The sequence below is a fragment of the Komagataella phaffii genome, chromosome 1 (assembly GCF_000027005.1).
Source record: "Komagataella phaffii GS115 chromosome 1, complete sequence".
Taxonomy (NCBI): Eukaryota; Fungi; Ascomycota; class Pichiomycetes; order Pichiales; family Pichiaceae; genus Komagataella; species Komagataella phaffii.
The window spans coordinates 533,691-551,623 of NC_012963.1; the positions used below are offsets into that span (position 1 = coordinate 533,691).

Sequence of the window (17,933 nt, forward strand, 5' to 3'; positions counted from 1 at the left end):
ATCAGCTTGCAAATTATTGCCCTGTTTCACAATCATTTTCGATGTTTGTTCCAATGTTTCTAAAGTCTCACGAAGCTCTTTGTCTTTGTTAAAAAGTATTTGTTGTACACATTTGCTGAAATGGTTCTGGTATTTTTCCATTTAGACTCAATTAGTGTTATCGTAGGAAAGGTTGGCAGGGACAGTTCGCTGTTAGAGGGAAAATTGGAAGGGTGCTCAGCAATTATCCTCGCCTAGTTTTATCAACCGAGTTTACTTCACTTTGAACTCTCCTCAATCAATGTCTCTCATTCAGGATGGCCAGCGCCGCCCTCTTAGTAGAGCTATCACGTCGGTTGGGTCAACTGTGGTTTCAGAAGGTCTCATACCACTGATAAACTCAAATTCTGTTTCGTTCCATAGAATTGTCCAAGATAACATCCAAGTGAAAGAACAGCTACAGCTCAATTATTCAAGTCCCGTGTTGGATGTGTTCTCAATTGGCGATCTTACTTTGGTTGTTACCAAGTCTCTAGTGACTCTTGTTGACACAAAGAAATCCAGCACGACTTTCGAGTTCGAAACACCTATAGAGACATTTGATTATTGGCATTGTTCCACCAACTATAAAGTTATCAGAGATATTCTAGAAGGCATTACCTCACAAAGCTCAGCCGATGTTCACCTGTTACTTTTGAGAAATTCAAATTCAATTTCTCTATTAGATTTGGTATCATTGAAGGTGACACATGAATTGCAACTCCAAATTAAAGATGCGATTATTGTTAAGGAGTCCCATATATTAGCTAGAACTTCCTCCCAATTGTACTTGCTCAACCTTAACACTAGTTTCAAGCACTTCATACACATCAATTTGAAGCCATCCAAAATATTCAGCCCAACTATTCACATGGTCTCAGTTAATGATGAGCATTTTCTCGTAAAAGTTAATGATCAGGTTTACATATTCCATTTTGCCAATAACAAAGTTAACTTACTCCACAAACTGAAAACAATACCCTCTACAAAGTTGCTCGTATGGTACACTCACTTATTAATACTCAATAATAGCACTATTCAGTGTTACGACATTTTTAATGGTTCTCTGGTCCAGGAAATAGATGCCTCATATTTCATTTCTGCAACACTTTACAAAAACACACTAATCCTGTTCAGTAAGGAATTTTCCCTTTCGTTTCATTTAAAATCTCCGGACAGCCAACTTCAGGAAGCGCTGTCACAGTTGAATCACCACAACGAACATTCATTGCAAACAGCCATAAATCTCATTCTCAATTCTTCCATAGATGCCAGCTTCCAGTCAAAATTTGAATCTCTTCAGAAGTTAACCACTTGTCAAGGTCTGATTCAGTTGGATCAAGATATCCCTTCTGTAATTTCCAAGTTTATCGGCTTTTTTGTATCTCCACTAATAGTCATTCCAACAGTATTGTCCAAAGATAACCCCAAGTCTTTAGAGTATTTGATACCCTACCTCACAGATATCCATCGAAAATTAACGTTCCTTGAAAGAACTGGCCAATTGAATTTGGACAGTGATATTGTGCTCACTACTGATAATTTTCTGTCTATAGAGGACGAAGATATCCAATCGTTCCTCCCACCTGAAGCTCCAACTTTTGCAAAGAATGTCCAAGAACTGCTTACTCTCGTTGATGATACGCTGGTCGATGCTTATTTGGCGACAAACAACATGTACCTACTGGAATCGTTTTTAAGGCGACCGAATCATTGTACCATAGAAAAAGTTGAGAAGAGACTGGCAGGGAACACTGATACACTGGTGGAATTCTATTTCAACAAAGGATCTCATGCCAAGTCGATAGCTCTTATCCACAATAATAAGGAAAGATTGATACGATATCTCACAAAACTGGGCAACGACGAACTTTCAACTATACTTCACTGTTTCACCGACTATCTCTCTGACGAAGATTTTCCAAAAGTTTTTATGGTTGACAGCACTCAGTGTGATTCGTATGATTTTTTTAGAGTTTTAGATCTCTTAAAATCTTCTAAGCCGCAGTTGGTAACCAAATACCTTGAGTATCTCATAGGGATGAAAAATTTAAAACCCAAAGATTCAGAAAAATTGCATACTATTCTAATCAGTAACTACATTTTAGACCTAAATGAGGAGAATTTTGAAAAAATCTACGAATTTGTTGCAGCCAATAAGTTTTACAATCCAAGTACTATTGTGTTGGAGATAAAGTCACGACTTGACAAGAAACCAAGTTATCAATTGTTCAAGTTAGAAACACTACCCTTGGCAAAACTACAAGAACATGAAAAAGTTGTGGATATACTAATCTCCATAAAAGAGCCAGAAGAAGCAGTAGAGTATGTTCTTAAACTGCATGGACATCAAAATCTGATTCTCAAGCTTTTACGGATATTTCTGGAACAAGATTCTCAGACGCTGCTGCTACAATTATTAAACTCTACTAGTGGAGATACATCTCTATTTTTGGATGTCTTGGAGCTGCTTCCTGATGAATTCCCAATTCAAGAATTGAACAGGTTCATATCCACTCAATTGGTGAATCTAACGAATAAAGCCGAAGACACGACTTTGAAAATGAATTTGTTGACCAGCTTAAAGAATAAATCGGAGTATACTCTTTGGCATGATGTTCTCACCAAACATGTAGTTGTCTCCAGGGAAACCAAATGTATCGTATGCCATAAGAACATAAAATTCTCGGTGGTGAATTACTACGTGCAGAATAACGATCTTATTCATTACGGATGTTCTAAACAGTATGAAAAAAATTTATCACTCCTGAACAGTATTTGACCAAGCTATCCATATTGGCCTTTTTAGATTCGTTGATACTCTCCCAACCTCTCAGGGCAGTTTTCAGCTCCTCGTCAGAACTATCAAATATAATATCTCCGTGGCACTTCATCAACATAGACATATAGGCTTGAATTAAGTCAAAATTATCATTATTCTCTAATCCTTGAGTCAGAGCTTCTATGAAGCACGATACCTCTTTAACTGATTCTGTGATGTCCAATGACCGAATTTCTAGATCGACTTGACTAGGGGATAAGCTGTGAACATACTTGAGGAACTCCGCGTATTCTTTGGTTTCCGAACTCAATCTCAAATTCTTGGTAAATTCATTCTCAAAAGTCATTCTGTTATCACCTCTAAGGGAATTCAGTTGGGACTGTGCTTCAGTGCCCGATTCTTGAGTTGCAGTGCCATTAGGATCCAATTTACCTTCTGATTCAATTGCTCTGTCACCCACTTTTTCACCCTTTAACTCTAAAAAGAATGGAACATTCTCAGGTTTTTTTGGAGCTTCAGTTGGCTTATTTCTCTGTTTGATAACATCCAAATGCAACAGAGTGTTGAACTTTGAACGGGGACCGATACCAAGGGTCACCAGTTTTTCATTAATTTGGTCCACTGTATTATAGACACCAGTGATTTCATTATCATCAACGGTGTTCTCATCAAATGCACCTTCAATGATGGTGGTCTGTGTATCATTGGTCGTGTTGGGCAGCATGATTTTAGAGAACTCGCTTTCTTCAACGTGTCTACTAGATACAGCATGGAACATGGCTCTGTTGGTCCACAAAGCGATACCTACACTATTGACATGAGTGGTTGCAAGTGTGTCTCCTGTGGGAGACATTTTCAAGGATGTCACTGTAGATGGCACAAAAATACCATCAATACAAGATCCAGTTGGAAGATCCCATGTCCTGATGGTGTTGTCTAAAGCAGAACTGATTATCCACCTGCCGTTTGGTGTAAAGTCCAATGCGGTGATTCTGTTTGTATGTCCAAGAAGAACACGAACAACTTTTTGGGTAACCGAGTCAACGACAACAATGGATAAATCGTCTAATACTAATGCCACCAGATCTGAGCTATGATGGTAAACTAATTGGGTAATTGGCGCATCAAGTTGCAGTTTTCCCAAATATTTTGATTCGTTAAAGTCATAAAAACCAACAATACCATCTAAGCCGCAACTTACCATTTTTCTGTTCATCGAATCAACAGCAACACCGGTAACTGCCTTCTTATGGAGACGGTAAAGTTTTCTTTGAATTCCACTCTGCATGTTGTAAACACCAATGCCACCAGAACTGGACCCAACAAATCCAAAGTTTCCACAAGCTGAAATGGCTACACTCTTCACTTGACCACCATCAGTAGTCGGCAAATCCCACCTTCCAAGTCTCCTATTGTAAGTGTCCCAAGTTCTAGCTATGGTCTCACCAGCATGTCCTGTGATGGTATTTTCCCAGTCACCCTCCTTGCTATTGGATTGTGCTAGACACACAATCTCGGGCAGCTTATCTTTCATAGAGGGTATAACACCAATTCTTTTATTATTTGCGGATTTCTTTGGGGGTCTTTGGGACATTTCCTGAGCTTGAGCATCTTTTCTTAGGGAGAACATCCACAGTGAACGGTCTTTTGATGCAGACAACATAAAATGAGAGTTTGGGTCTGCAAATTGAACTGTTGTGGGGGGAGCAGAATGTCCACCTCTAGATCTCAAATAATGCGGAGCAGGAACTATACTAGAGTTGGTAGTAGATAGATTAGGATCAAATGCGTATTCTTTCAACATGTTGTCTCCACCGTTTGTCACAAATATTGGTTGTCCGTTCAGAAAAGCCGCTTTTGATACACCTCCATGGTCTTCTTTATGAACAGTTTGAAGGATGTGTACTCTAGCTTTGTGCTCCAAGTCATAGAAGAAAAGGTCTCCATTGACAAAACTGGCTACAAAATGAGGAGCACCATCTGTCCTAAAAGATACAGATGTAACTTTGGAGATAATGCCTGTTCTAATCTTTCTGAATCTCTTTCCCTTTTTGATGTTATATAAAACAACCTGTCCATCGCTTGTACCAAAGGCTATCAAATCTAACACTGGAACCGTTTCAATACTGGTGATGTTGAACTCATTGAAATCACTGGAAGTGAAAAGTAACTTTCCTGTTTTGATATTGAAAACCAATAAACTGTTGGTAGTAGCCACGACGATTTTGTTCAAATAAGTAGCCGGATGAACTATTCCAACTATTTTTCCCTGTAAAGAGTTTACACTCAATCTAGTGTAGAATTCAGTAGCATAAGAATCTTTGGAATCCTTCTTCTTAAATACAAATATTTCGTTGCTAGTAAAAGTGGTACAGATAACAAAGTCACCAAACACAAGAATCTGCTGAATAAAATTTTCTGTTTCACAAGAAAGAACATGTTCTAGGATTCCTCGTCTATAAATACCAATTTTGTTATCCCATGCAGCATAAACGTAGTGGAAATGTGCCGCTAAGGCGTTGATTTTGGAAGGAGTTTGGGTGTTTGAAACAAACAGAAGATGCAGAGTGTTCGCATCGTAGATCTGGAAAGCCCTGTCCACACTGGTAACAATGTAAAAGGTATGGCCCAAGGTACCTATGGCGAAAGGAATCTCATTGGAAACCTTTCCCAAGACACGAAAGGGAGAGAAAATCTTAGATGGCCGCACAGCCTCAGCTTTCCTCTCCGATTTTCTTTTCTTCAATGATGAATTCACAGGTACAGGCATTTTTAAAAGCTGTATGTCTTGTTAGTTTCTTACCAGTGAAGTTGAGAAGAGAAAAGTCAATATTTGTTAGCTACGGGTGCTACTAAAAAAAATTTGATTTTCCAATGCGGCTCAACGATGAGGAAAGAAGAATTATCCTCCTGTGAACGAGAATCTATTATCGTGCGGTACTCAATATCAAAAGAGTTCACCAACGTGGGGAGATCAAAAGGAGGCCAAAGCTTCTGAGATCTTCTGTCACTCTTTTGTCAAAAAACGCTTGAAATTCAAATTTGTTAATGGCCAACGACAGTTATTCAGGATCGCATTCTAAATCTGGATCAATGAGCTCTTTGGATTCACAGGTCGATTTGGAGTGGAAGGATAATACAGTTGGCGAGAACCCTACCCCATTATCTAAGGAAGCTCTTGAGAGCCATAGGAAGGCTATGGCTTCGATTGCTCCGATTCTCGAGTCATTTACCCCAAAACGTTCTGTGGATGAGAACACTGTTTCCTCGAGCAGTCATAAATTGGAGAAAACTACTTCCAATGTAAGTTCTCTCAGTATTGGAGCCAACTTCAACGGGGCAGGCCCTAATGCTTCGAACTCTGCAACTGGTTCGCAATCTGGGACAACAACGGGCACACATACGCCTAAAAATAGGGCAGTCTCAGTTTCTGAAGTTAGTGGACCTGAGTTACCCAAGATCGGGAAGATCGGCGTTTGTGCAATGGATGCCAAAGTTCTCAGTAAACCATGCAGACAGATTTTGAACAGATTGATTGCTAACGGAGAATTTGAAACTGTTATTTTTGGAGACAAGGTTATTTTGGATGAAAGTGTTGAAAACTGGCCTACATGCGATTTTTTGATCAGCTTTTTCTCCACCGGTTTTCCCCTTGACAAAGCGATTGAATACGTAAAGCTCAGAAAACCCTATTTCATTAATAATTTAGTCATGCAGAAAGCACTGTGGGATAGAAGACTGGTGTTGGAACTTTTAAATACGTCTGGTGTTCCTAGTCCTGAACGCCTAGTGATTTCAAGAGATGGAGGACCTATAGTGGACAAAGAACTGAAAGCGGAATTGGAAAAACACGGTGTTTGTGTCGAAGAGGTTAAAGAACCAAATTGGGAAATGATTGATGAGGACACACTTTGCGTAGATGGAAAAGTTTTGAAGAAACCGTTTGTTGAGAAGCCCGTCGATGGTGAAGATCACAACGTCTACATCTATTATTCCAGTAAAAATGGGGGCGGTGGAAGAAGGCTTTTTCGTAAAATTGGCAACAAATCTTCTGAGTTTGATAAGGATTTAACCATGATTAGGACTAAAGGTTCTTACATATACGAAAAGTTCATGGATACCGATCACTTTGAGGACGTCAAAGCCTACACCGTGGGCCCTAATTTCTGTCACGCTGAGACTAGAAAGTCACCTGTTGTTGATGGAATTGTCAGAAGAAACACACATGGTAAGGAAATAAGATTCATTACTAACTTATCAACCGAGGAAAAGCTAATGGCAAGCAAGGTCTGCACTGCTTTTGATCAAACCATTTGTGGATTTGACCTGTTACGAGTGAGTGGTAAATCTTATGTCATTGACGTCAACGGATTCTCATTCGTCAAGGATAACGATGCTTATTACGATTCTTGCTCAAGTATCTTGAGAGAACTGTTCTTGAAAGAGAAGACCAGAAGAGATTCGCTGAAAGTTCGTCTTCCTTTCCCGGTTGTGCAAGAGGAAAAAACCCAAAAGTGGGTCTTTAAGGGTATTGTATCAGTTATCAGACACGCTGATAGAACCCCTAAACAAAAGTTCAAGTACTCTTTCAGATCTCCCCTGTTTGTGTCCTTGTTGAAGGGCCACAAGGAAGAGATAATTATTAGGCAGGTCGAAGACCTCAAGATCGTTCATGAAACAGTCTTGGTTGCCCAACGTGAAAAGGCCGAAGATCCTGCAAAGCTTGCACAGCTAGCCGGGGCATTAGAGAAGAAAATGACTTTTCCCGGTACCAAGGTTCAATTGAAACCCTCGTTAGATGCAGATAATAACGTGGAGAAAGTTCAGTTGATCATTAAATGGGGTGGTGAACCAACTCATTCTGCTCAATATCAGGCTACTGACGTCGGTGAACAGCTAAGACAAGATGTTCGTCTTTTGAATAAAGATTGCTTGAAGAACGTGAAAGTTTTTACATCTTCTGAAAGAAGAGTTGTTGCCTCTGCCAAATTGTTTTCTTCCTCTTTCCTTGGTGAACAAGAGCTACCTGATGATTATTTGGAGGTTCGTAAAGATTTACTAGATGATTCAAACGCAGCCAAAGACTTGATGGATAAGGTGAAGAAGAAATTGAAACCTTTGTTAAGACAAGGAAAGGATGCTCCTCCTCAGTTTGCATGGCCACCAAAGATGCCCGAACCATTCGTTGTCATCAAACGTGTTGTTGAATTGATGAACTATCATCATAAGCTGATGGAGCACAATTTTGCTACTAAAGATGTTGCAAAACTGCAAACAAGATGGTGTTGTGGGGAAGATGCATTCTTGTTTAAGGAAAGATGGGACAAGTTATTTCAGGAGTTCATATCCGTGGAGAAAGTACACCCTTCAAAGATAAGTGAATTGTATGATACTATGAAATACGATGCGCTACATAATAGAAGTTTCTTGCAAGAAATATTTTTACCTGATGATGCAGTCCATGAAGTTGATCTTGAACAATCACCATGCCTGGTTAGAGAATATCCAATCAACATACTTGCCATGAACAATTTCCGGATCACAGATAGTTCATCCTTGGACACTAGTAATTCTCCAAATACTGTGGGATCAATCGGATGGATTCTTGAAAGTGACAAGCATAGCAAGTCCAAGGTTTCTGGCAGCTCTCCGGGTTCTCCATTTGATGACCCTAAATTTGCTATGCTGCGAGAGTTATACCGTCTAGCTAAAGTGCTCTTTGACTTTATCTGCCCTCAAGAGTACGGAATTGAGGATAACGAGAAATTGGATATTGGCCTTTTGACATCATTGCCACTTGCCAAACAAATTTTGTCCGACATTTCAGAAATGCGAGATTCAGGAACGGCAGGAAGTGTAATCTACTTCACTAAGGAAAGTCATATCTACACCTTGTTGAACGTAATTTACGAATCTCAGTTGCCAATGAAGATAGCCAGAAACGCTCTCCCCGAATTAGATTACCTTTCTCAAATTGTATTCGAACTGTACGAAAGTGAGGATAAGGACGGTAACAAGAAACACGCCATCAGATTATCGTTGTCTCCTGGGTGTCACACTCAGGATCCTTTGGATGTTCAACTGGACGCCAAACATTACATTAGTTGCATTAGAAGAATATCTCTGACAAGACATTTGGATATGGACTTGGTTACTCAAAGATTAAAGAGTAGATTCTCTAGAGTTAGACTACCCAAGAGATTTACACCTGTGAATATCTCCAGTCCACTGACAGTTGCTCGGAGCTGATAACTTACTTCGAAATTTATATTCTTATGTATGAACATTATTGAATTGGCTAACTCAAGCAAAAGAAGACAAATTATCAAACAAAACAGAAATACTCTCACCAAAATGATCTCTTCTGATACACTCTGCAAAAATTGTCGAAACATCGATATAGACCAGTTTCTTGCAGGCTTCTCTCTTTTTGATGTCTATAGGGTAGGTATTAGTAACAATAATTTTGTCGATGTAGGCACAGTCGTTGAGAATTTCCAAACAGTTATCGGAGAAGATACCATGAGTGGCCACCAAATAACAGGAATTAGCCCCACAATTAAGCCTTAAATGTTCCGCAGCTGCAATGAAGGAGTTAGGTTTGTCAATCATATCATCGACAATGATTGCCGGTCTATTTTGAACGTCACCCACTAAGGTGATCAATTTCTCTTGGGCAATAGCCTCGGGTTCGTCATCATCGTCAGAATTGTCAGCATCGTAAGATCCTCCAAGGGCATATTGATCGAAATGGGCAGTACCATTGGCTATAGAATTAACCGATTCCATCCCTGGCTTGGCTGCCTCATCAGCAGACTGATACGCGTCATCAACAACGTGACCTTGGACCACTCTTGCGGTTTGAGATTCTCCAGAGAGAATGATATTTTCCTCTTCGGCGTCTTCGTTGTTGTGGTTGAGCTTAAGAGTGGAAACTTTCTTCTGTATCTTCTTCTTTTTTTTCTTATCTTCGAATCCATCTTTAGCTCTCCTTCTATCAGTATGGATCATTGCGAAGTTAATTTTTAAAGAATCCGCCAATGCAGTGACTCGTTTCGTTCCACCTGGGTTCTTTGAAACCACGACAGCGTCCTTGTAGTCAGGCACGTTATGTCTAATCCATTTAGCTAAGGTTGGCCCTCCAAATAGGTTATCCACTGGCTTGGAGAAAAAACCTTGCATTTGTGAAGCATGAAGATCCATAGACACCACATGATCAGCACCGGCCATGATCAGCAAGTTAGCAAGCATTCTTGCTGTTATGGCTCCTCTGTGTTTTTTCATTTTGGATTGTTTGGAGTAAGGGAATTGTGGAATCACAGCCGTAATGTTGGCAGCCGAGCCACCTTTGCAAGCAGAGATCAGAATCAACAGCTCCATGATGTCATCATTTATGTTTGGACTTCCACTTTGAATTATATACACGTCCTCGTCTCTGACGGACACTCCAATTTGGACACTTGTTTCACCGTTTGCAAACTTCTTCAATGTGACTGGGGCGGGTTCCATACCAAGTCTCTCACACACCAGTTTTCCCAACTCAGGATGAGAGTTACCCACAAATACTTTACATTTTCTCATTTCTTGGGTGGTTCTTGGATGATATCTAGTTGATGAAGGCAGCTTGATTGTATTGACGGGAATGCTATCACCTTTTCAGAGAGATAGCAAGGAGAAGCGTTCTGGCACTGACTGACGTACTTGTTTCTGAAGGAAAAGTTATATAATTTTTTCCTGCACTTTCATTCTGCAAATTCTGGTTGGTTCACGCTGTTATCTCATCTCCCGACAAAAAAAAAAAAACTCGCCGGGGTATTTCGCAGGAGAATTGATAGATAGCAGAATTGAGCTTGGTCATGGAGTGGGAAGTACAGAGAAGTAAACGGGGAAAAGCTGTTAAGGGAGCAGCAAATAGAATACGCTTTCAAGCAGCAGAGAAATCAGTAGATGATTTTTTGGAAATTTTGGAGAAGTTTAGGAGACAATTGGTGGGTTTCAAGGACAACATCATTGTACTTGATAGTGCCAAAAAACTAAGGTGTGTTGGACTGGGTTCTCCCACCAACTCCACAGCTGCTTTGTATCAACTAGCATTCTTGTTGGAGATCAAAGACTCTTTGGGCATTGAACTTATATCTGCGTTTGACCCAGTATTTGAACCTAAAGATGTAGATCTCTTTGCCAAGTTGTCCATTGAAGTGGAAGAGACGTACGAATTTGACAAAGACGAAACTACTCCTACTATTTACTACATGCCACATTTGCCTGTTGGGATCTTGGAACGAACTTTAGAAACTGTGAAGCCTCGCATGTTACTCACTAATGATGTAACCTTATACACACTTAAAATGAAAAATGCAGAGATGAAAGAAAAATACCCCAATATTACAAGATTGAGTAACCTGGTCAAGGACTCGTCTTTTGTACTGCCTGATGACGGATTCATAATCAAAAAGAAAAAAATGGCAACTTCCACCCGAGCTTACCATCCACTGACAGTTCTGAGCCTTTTGACTACTCTTGGTACGCTGAACACTTACACTTTACCAGGCTACTGATTGGGCAAGACCTGTCCCAAGAATGGGGAGCTGCTTTTAGTGACTTGGCAATATACAAACTCACTTAAATTCAAGAAACATAGCAAGAATGCCACTAGAGAATAGAATCATATAAATATTCTTTTCATAGATACGATATATTATTGATTTGTGCACATAAGATATTACCACTTATCTCATGTACCCAAACTGATTAAGCAAATGTAATTAAATAAAACGATCAGGAAGACTCATACTCTTCCCAATGGTCAAGAATGTGTTTGATCTTTTCAGACTTTGTGAGCTCATACACATCCTCGAAGTACTCCTTGGTCAATTGGAAAGGCTTGGCGGTCAAGTTTGGAATATACTTGCCAATCAAGTTGGCTGGTTTAACAGCAGACTTTGGGATCTTCTTACACAAGAAGGTTTGGAATGGTTTGACACCAGAACGTAAGTATGAGGAGTGGAAGGGCACAGAAATACCCTTCAACGGAATGCAAGCAAAGCCCCTTTCCAAGTCAATTGGCTGTGGTTTGGAAGACGATTTCTTGGAAACTTCATCCACAATCTCAGAAAGATGGACCTTAACTTCATCCAGAGAAATAGTTTCTTGTAGTTTGACAATGTCAATTTTCTGGATCTTGAATACATTCAAGACGTTCGACAATGTGTCAAGTCCTCTCAAGTCACCGGCAGCAACGTACTGAGTATTCTCAACATTGTAGTTAACAATCTCCAACAACCATCCAGTTTGTTGAGCGATGTGTTCGACAACAAATCTCAAAGCAGAATCGTTGAATGTAGATGAGACTCTAGATGGGTTGACAGCAATCATACCGTAATTTGATCTACCTTGCTCGTCTCTAGGGACAGCAACTTGCATGGTCATACCTCTATAGAACACCACATCCACCAATGACTCAATTGGCATAACATCACCCAGAGAGGTCAGAGCAGAATACTCACCCAATGAGTGACCAGCAAACATTGATTCAGATGGAACCAATCCCTTAGATTTCATGTCCTCGAAAGAGGCCTTTTCCATCAATGTCAAAGCCGGTTGGGTAAATTGAGTAGCAGACAAAAGCCCGGTAGGAGATTTGAAAGTGAAGGAAATAGTATCTTCATTGATTTCTTTGAAGATTTTCTCTGACTTTAGTTGACCATCAGCGGCAACAGTCTCAAACATCATACTGATATAGTTGTTTCTAATACTTCTACCCTTGGCTCCACCAAAGTGGACAGTAAGCTCGGTGGGGTTGTTTTTAACAATGTCCAAAATTGAAAATCCATAGTTGTTAATGAAATGTACGTCAGCTCTATCCCATACAGACTTAGCAACCTCGGACGAGTTGTAAAGGTCCATACCCATGCCTTGCTCTTGAGAGCCTTGTCCAGTGAATACAAAAGTGGAGACTGGTTGTTCAATCTCAGCTTCACCAATCAGAACAACCTCTTCGGTCTCGACCTTCTTAGTTTCCACCTTGATAATCTTACGACCGTTGATCATACCGACGTGCTCTAAGTGAGTAACTAACTCGTCATTTGGCAGCACCATTCCCACAAAATCAGCCTTGAACGCTCTAACTCTAGTGGCAACATTTTGAGCTGCCCATTGTTCAACGAGTGCCCTCACAGCAGCAGAAGAGTACATTCCATGAGTTATGGTACCTGGTAGGTTAGCATAGGAAGCAAAAACTTTGTTGACATGAATAGGGTTGTAATCACCAGAAACTGCTGCATATGTCTCATTTGTACCAGGAGCTTTTGAAGTTAGTTCTGTTCCCTGTGCTAATGGAATAGCATTCTCAAACATAATTGGCTGTTCAATAGTTGAGCCATGACGAGTTAAGTAATCAAGAACTGGGTTTCCGTAAGAGGAGCCAGACTCATAATTAATTTCAGCTACCTGAATGATCTCCTTACTAGGAAGTTCCAATAAAGCTTGACCGGTAGTCTTCACAGAGGCAAACACAGTACTAGACTTGAACTTCACATATGACTCACAACGGAAAGTCAATGTTTGGTTCAGCAGGTCAATGTCCTTCTCCAGATGGAACCATTCCTTAGATTTCAAAACAGCAATATCTTTGGCAGATTTGAAAGCTACTTGAACAGGAGTTTCAGTGGTCTTCTTGAAAGAGTTTCCAAAATCTTGATACTTTCCTCTGTAGAAAAACTGGGAGTTAACTTCCAAAACAGGCTTTCCATCTCTTGAGATGACACCAACAACTTCAACAGTCTTTCCAGTTTCACCATTAACAACACTCCTGATGTGAGCAACAGTGGAAACGACATCCCCTTTCTTCAAAGGATCAGCTCCTGGGAACATTTTATAACCGTTGGACAGGTGAACCAACTTCAAGATATCGCCATCAACAGTCTTAGGGAAGATGGCCTTCATGATGGCCTTCCAGCCTAAAACTATAGCAAAGTCCATTGGAGCAAGTTGAGGTCTACCAGCTCTGGGCACAAAGTCCTCGCATGAGTTTCCAACAGCGTGTGTAAACTCAGCAATAGCTTGAGAAGAGACAGAAGCCTCGCCACCACTAATTGGTTTATTAGCATCGAAGTCCAAATCAACTGGAACGGAAGAACCAAACCATAGCTTCCAATAGAAGTTCTTGATAGAAGTGTTACGACCCTCCATAACCTCTAAGATTGGAGCAAAACCATCAGTAGGTTTGTAATTGTAGAACAGCTCCAAGGCAACAGCAGACTTGTCGGCAGTTCTAGTCTCGATAAGCTCTAATTTGATTTTCAAGTCACCAATACTTTTCAGAGACACAGCAGGGACGTATTTACCGCGCACACGCTGGAAGGCGGTCAAGACAGTCTTTTTGGCATCAGAGCCATTCTCAATCTTAACCACCAAGTCTTTGCTTGGGGCAAGAACGCTATGGGCAGGATTGGAAACAAAGTTGGTACCTTGGACCAACCTAGCAGCGGTGATGAAAGCACGTCTCCAGGATAACTCTTTGCCAGCTAACAAATCAAACCATTGCTGGTTATCGACATTGCCAGAAGTCACAGTAAATGTCTCTGTATTGCGGGAACGTTCAATTTTCACACCCTCAATAGCGGTATCGGAAAATGAGTCCACAGAGGAGAAATATTCAACAACAGGAATCTTGCTTTCATCACCGTTGTAAACTTCTTTGACCAAAGACTTGATGTGACCCTTATGAATGTTCTCCAAAATGTCCTTGATTGGCTCATCAACTTTATTAGAGAATTGAGCAGCGACTGGACCATGTAAGATACAAGTTCTTTGGACATCCTCGCCAACGACAGCTTCCAAATCTTCGGATTGCCATAGAGAGTCCTTCTTGAAGAAGAACTCGAACCTCTCATCAAGCACTGGAATAAATGGGACAGGCTTCTGCGTAGGAGATTGAGCTTCCAATAAAAACCAGTCACAATCCTCCTCATTGATCAGTTGGCTAGCAGCTTCAGGGTAAGCCTTGAAAACAGAGTCAATGGCTTTCTCAGGTTCTTCTAGTTGAGAAAAGTTCTGAATTAAGGAGATGGTTCCAACTTTAGTGGCAAATCTCTCTTCAATTCGTCTGAGGAATTTACCAGTGAAATTTCTAAGAGTAACATCAATCCATCTTTGAGATTTTCTAACATACATTAGCTCAACCAATCTTTCTGCGATTTGCTTGTAAGTCATATCCTCGAGGTCACAAGTACCCTTCTCATTCTTAGCAAACCAAGGCTTCTGATAGTCGGCATTTAGCTTCTTGATGATGTAATCCTTCTTTTTAGCAATAGCCTCTAGCATTTTGTTCTTTGGCAAGGTAAAGATTGTATCATCAAGCTCCTTCCACAACATAACACCACGAGTAGCAATCTTGTGGATTGGCTCACCCATTTCGGATCTAACAGTGATGATACCTCCTGTAGGCTTCTTGTAAGTGTTCTCCCATTGAGAATTGTCAACACCAGTACAATCGGCAATGGCCTGTTTTGCGGCTGGTGATGTCTTAGCTTCCTTGGCGGTCATGACCCTGGAACCAAATAAGACACCATCGAATGGCATCGATGGATAACTGAACTGATGGGACCAAGACCCAGTCAAGTAAGGGTAAGTATCCTCCGCAGAACCAAAACCAGATCCGGCAATAAGAATAATGTTTTTGCACTTTCTGATCTTGGAGTACATTTGAAGAATAGGTTGGTGAAAATCTTCAAAAGAATGGTGACCTCCACCTCTACCACCAGTCCACTGAAGAACAATTGGGAAGTTAGGATGAGCTTTAGCGATAGTGATTACTTGATTGACGGCATCGATAGAACCTGGCTTAAGACCGAGATGAGCCAACCCTAGTGTCTCAATGTACTCAGTTGCAACCTCAAGGGAGGGAACACCAGCACCAATGGACAAAGATTGGATTGGGAACCCTTGCTCTCTTAGCTCCTTGATCATGGGGATACCCCATTGCAACATTCTTGGATTAACGTAAATCAGGTTGATACCAACACCGGTACCGGGAGTGACCTGGTCAATAACCCGTTGCAATGCAGCTTTCATAATAGAAGGAGCAAAGTACCCACCACCTGCAATCTCAGTATGAAAACCAGCATTCAAAGTAGCAGCAACAAAGTCAGGAGACACAGTAGTAGGAGTCATACCTGGAACCATTAACGGAGCTCTTCCAAGAAGTCTAGAAAACTTAGTGTCAACGAATATTTTGCCAGCGGAAGTTTTCACCAACTTTGGTTTATATTCTTTCAACCAGTTTGGAGCGTACTTGATTGCCTTTTCATTAGACTCAAAAATTTCCTGTTTATAGCCAAACTCAGAGTCCTCGGACTCAGCATCTAAGACACCGGCAACGATAACCCTAGAGCCCGTCCCCTCCTTGTTTCTGTGGGTCAAAACACCCAACCCGGAAGCTCCACCAGGACCAAAGTCCAGAACATGTGTTGAATTAAACTCCGTAGACAGTTCCCAGTTGACGCGTAATTTGGTGATACATTCCACCAATCTAGCGGCAATGGATCCTGAATATGATCTTAGATCCTTACCATCATAGGTATCAAAAACTGGAAGCTTCATGCTGGATTGAGAAAACTCAACACCAGCCTTCTTCAAGTCAGCTACAATCTTCTCAGTAGATGGGGAAAGCAAATGAGAATGGAAAGGAGACATGATCGGAAGGAATCTGTTAGAGAAACGCAACTTCCTTTCACTGAATGGAATTCTGGCTTGGTCTAAGCCTGAAGGTGCTTTAGCTTTTCTCAAGTTCAGATTCAAACCGTAAAGTGATTGAGGAGGGCCTGTCAAGACGACATTTCTGGGCCCATTTATTAAAGAGATGTCGATATGTTTGGCCTCAGGCAAGTGCTGGTTCGTTTCGTTGACAAACTTGACCAATTGGTCATAGGAAAGGTCTCTAACTGAAAGCATGGGAGAAGGAGTTCCCTCGGCATTTTCTTCGGAATCTTGGACGATGGATGGAGGTAAAGAGGTGTTTGGATAGGTTTGTAGTCCTCTAACACCAATGTAGAACATGAATTCAACTGCCTGAAGCGCCAATTTCTCAAAGGATTCCCAGGAATCAGCAGAAGAAACGACCACAGCGGTGACCAGACCTTGGGAGTGACCTGTAGTACCTTTCAAGGAATCTCTGAGTTGACCAGGTGTAATACCTAAGATGCGGCAAGTGACAATGTAATGACACAGTTGGATAACACAAATTAGAGGACATGACATTGGAATGGATAGCAATTGTTGTTGGTCAGGAGTCTTGTCCTTGTTTTCCAGCCAATTGATCAGGTCTAGACCCTGTGTATATATTCTGTCAGTTTCAGGGGTGGTTCTGATGAGCTCTTGTAACTTCAACTGGGCCTTGGTAACGAAGTCTGACACGAGACCTTGGTAGATGTGGTAAATATCTCTAAGTTCTTCGAAATAGTCATCGGTGTTACCTTGACCTCCAAATATGGCGTAGATCTGAGCGGAGCCGGACTTTCCAGCATTAAGTAATGCCGAGGGAGGGTATACAAGGCCACGCTGACCTGGCAGGTAGACAAGGGCTCTTCCCAGGTAGTAGTTCTTGATTAAGTTTTCTTTGATTTTCAATAATGTTGTGGGAAAGGTCTCGCTCTTAAGCAAAATGGCAGCATAAGAGTGCAAGTTCAATCCTTGAAGGAAACGGGACTCGAACTCATTCAAAACCAACTTTGCAGCAGCTAATTGCTCTTGCTGATTGGAGACTCCAGATTGGACAATGTAACCCAAAAACTTCATCAGAAGTTCTGCCTTGGAGCTCGGCTCGTCGTCGTCAGCAAATCCCTCGGTAACTTGTGGCAATGACTTCCTGAACCCTTCCAGTAACGTTTGGTAGAAATGATATTCTGTGGTTGGGATTAAGATGGTTGACTCGATTGAGCCATGGTTTAACACCAATGGCCTGTTGACAACTCCGGATGTAGCACTCATATCAAATATTCGCCCTTGAAGTAGTAGAGAAGAACGACGTGATAACGAGGATTGTGGTTGGTTATTATAGGGGAAGAACGCTCAACTTGATGGGATTTTTTTTGTTGGGAACACGCGATGGAATATGTATGACATTCAACGTGTG

General features: G+C 41.1%; 6 protein-coding genes across 6 annotated transcripts; 3 read left to right on the forward strand and 3 right to left on the reverse strand.

Annotated features, from left to right (window-relative positions):
- Positions 1-280: 280 nt before the first annotated feature.
- PAS_chr1-1_0460 (uncharacterized protein) lies at positions 281-2,800 on the forward strand (the record flags this gene model as incomplete). Its single annotated transcript, XM_002489592.1, has 1 exon — positions 281-2,800. The coding sequence occupies one exon, from the start codon at positions 281-283 to the stop codon at positions 2,798-2,800; it is 2,520 nt and encodes an 839-aa protein (XP_002489637.1).
- On the reverse strand, positions 2,757-5,570 carry PAS_chr1-1_0004 (U3 small nucleolar RNA-associated protein; the record flags this gene model as incomplete). The annotated part of the gene is made up of 1 exon (XM_002489593.1): positions 2,757-5,570. The coding sequence occupies one exon, from the start codon at positions 5,568-5,570 to the stop codon at positions 2,757-2,759; it is 2,814 nt and encodes a 937-aa protein (XP_002489638.1).
- Positions 5,571-5,848: 278 nt separating this feature from the next.
- On the forward strand, positions 5,849-9,049 carry PAS_chr1-1_0005 (Inositol hexakisphosphate and inositol heptakisphosphate kinase; the record flags this gene model as incomplete). The annotated part of the gene is made up of 1 exon (XM_002489594.1): positions 5,849-9,049. One exon carries the CDS (start codon positions 5,849-5,851, stop codon positions 9,047-9,049), a length of 3,201 nt encoding a protein of 1,066 aa, XP_002489639.1.
- A 54-nt stretch (positions 9,050-9,103) lies between these two features.
- Positions 9,104-10,381, reverse strand: PAS_chr1-1_0006 (Ribose-phosphate pyrophosphokinase; the record flags this gene model as incomplete). The annotated part of the gene is made up of 1 exon (XM_002489595.1): positions 9,104-10,381. One exon carries the CDS (start codon positions 10,379-10,381, stop codon positions 9,104-9,106), a length of 1,278 nt encoding a protein of 425 aa, XP_002489640.1.
- Positions 10,382-10,656: 275 nt separating this feature from the next.
- On the forward strand, positions 10,657-11,358 carry PAS_chr1-1_0007 (SRR1 domain-containing protein; the record flags this gene model as incomplete). Its single annotated transcript, XM_002489596.1, has 1 exon — positions 10,657-11,358. One exon carries the CDS (start codon positions 10,657-10,659, stop codon positions 11,356-11,358), a length of 702 nt encoding a protein of 233 aa, XP_002489641.1.
- Positions 11,359-11,578: 220 nt separating this feature from the next.
- On the reverse strand, positions 11,579-17,788 carry PAS_chr1-1_0008 (uncharacterized protein; the record flags this gene model as incomplete). The annotated part of the gene is made up of 1 exon (XM_002489597.1): positions 11,579-17,788. One exon carries the CDS (start codon positions 17,786-17,788, stop codon positions 11,579-11,581), a length of 6,210 nt encoding a protein of 2,069 aa, XP_002489642.1.
- Between the last annotated feature and the right edge of the window lie 145 nt (positions 17,789-17,933).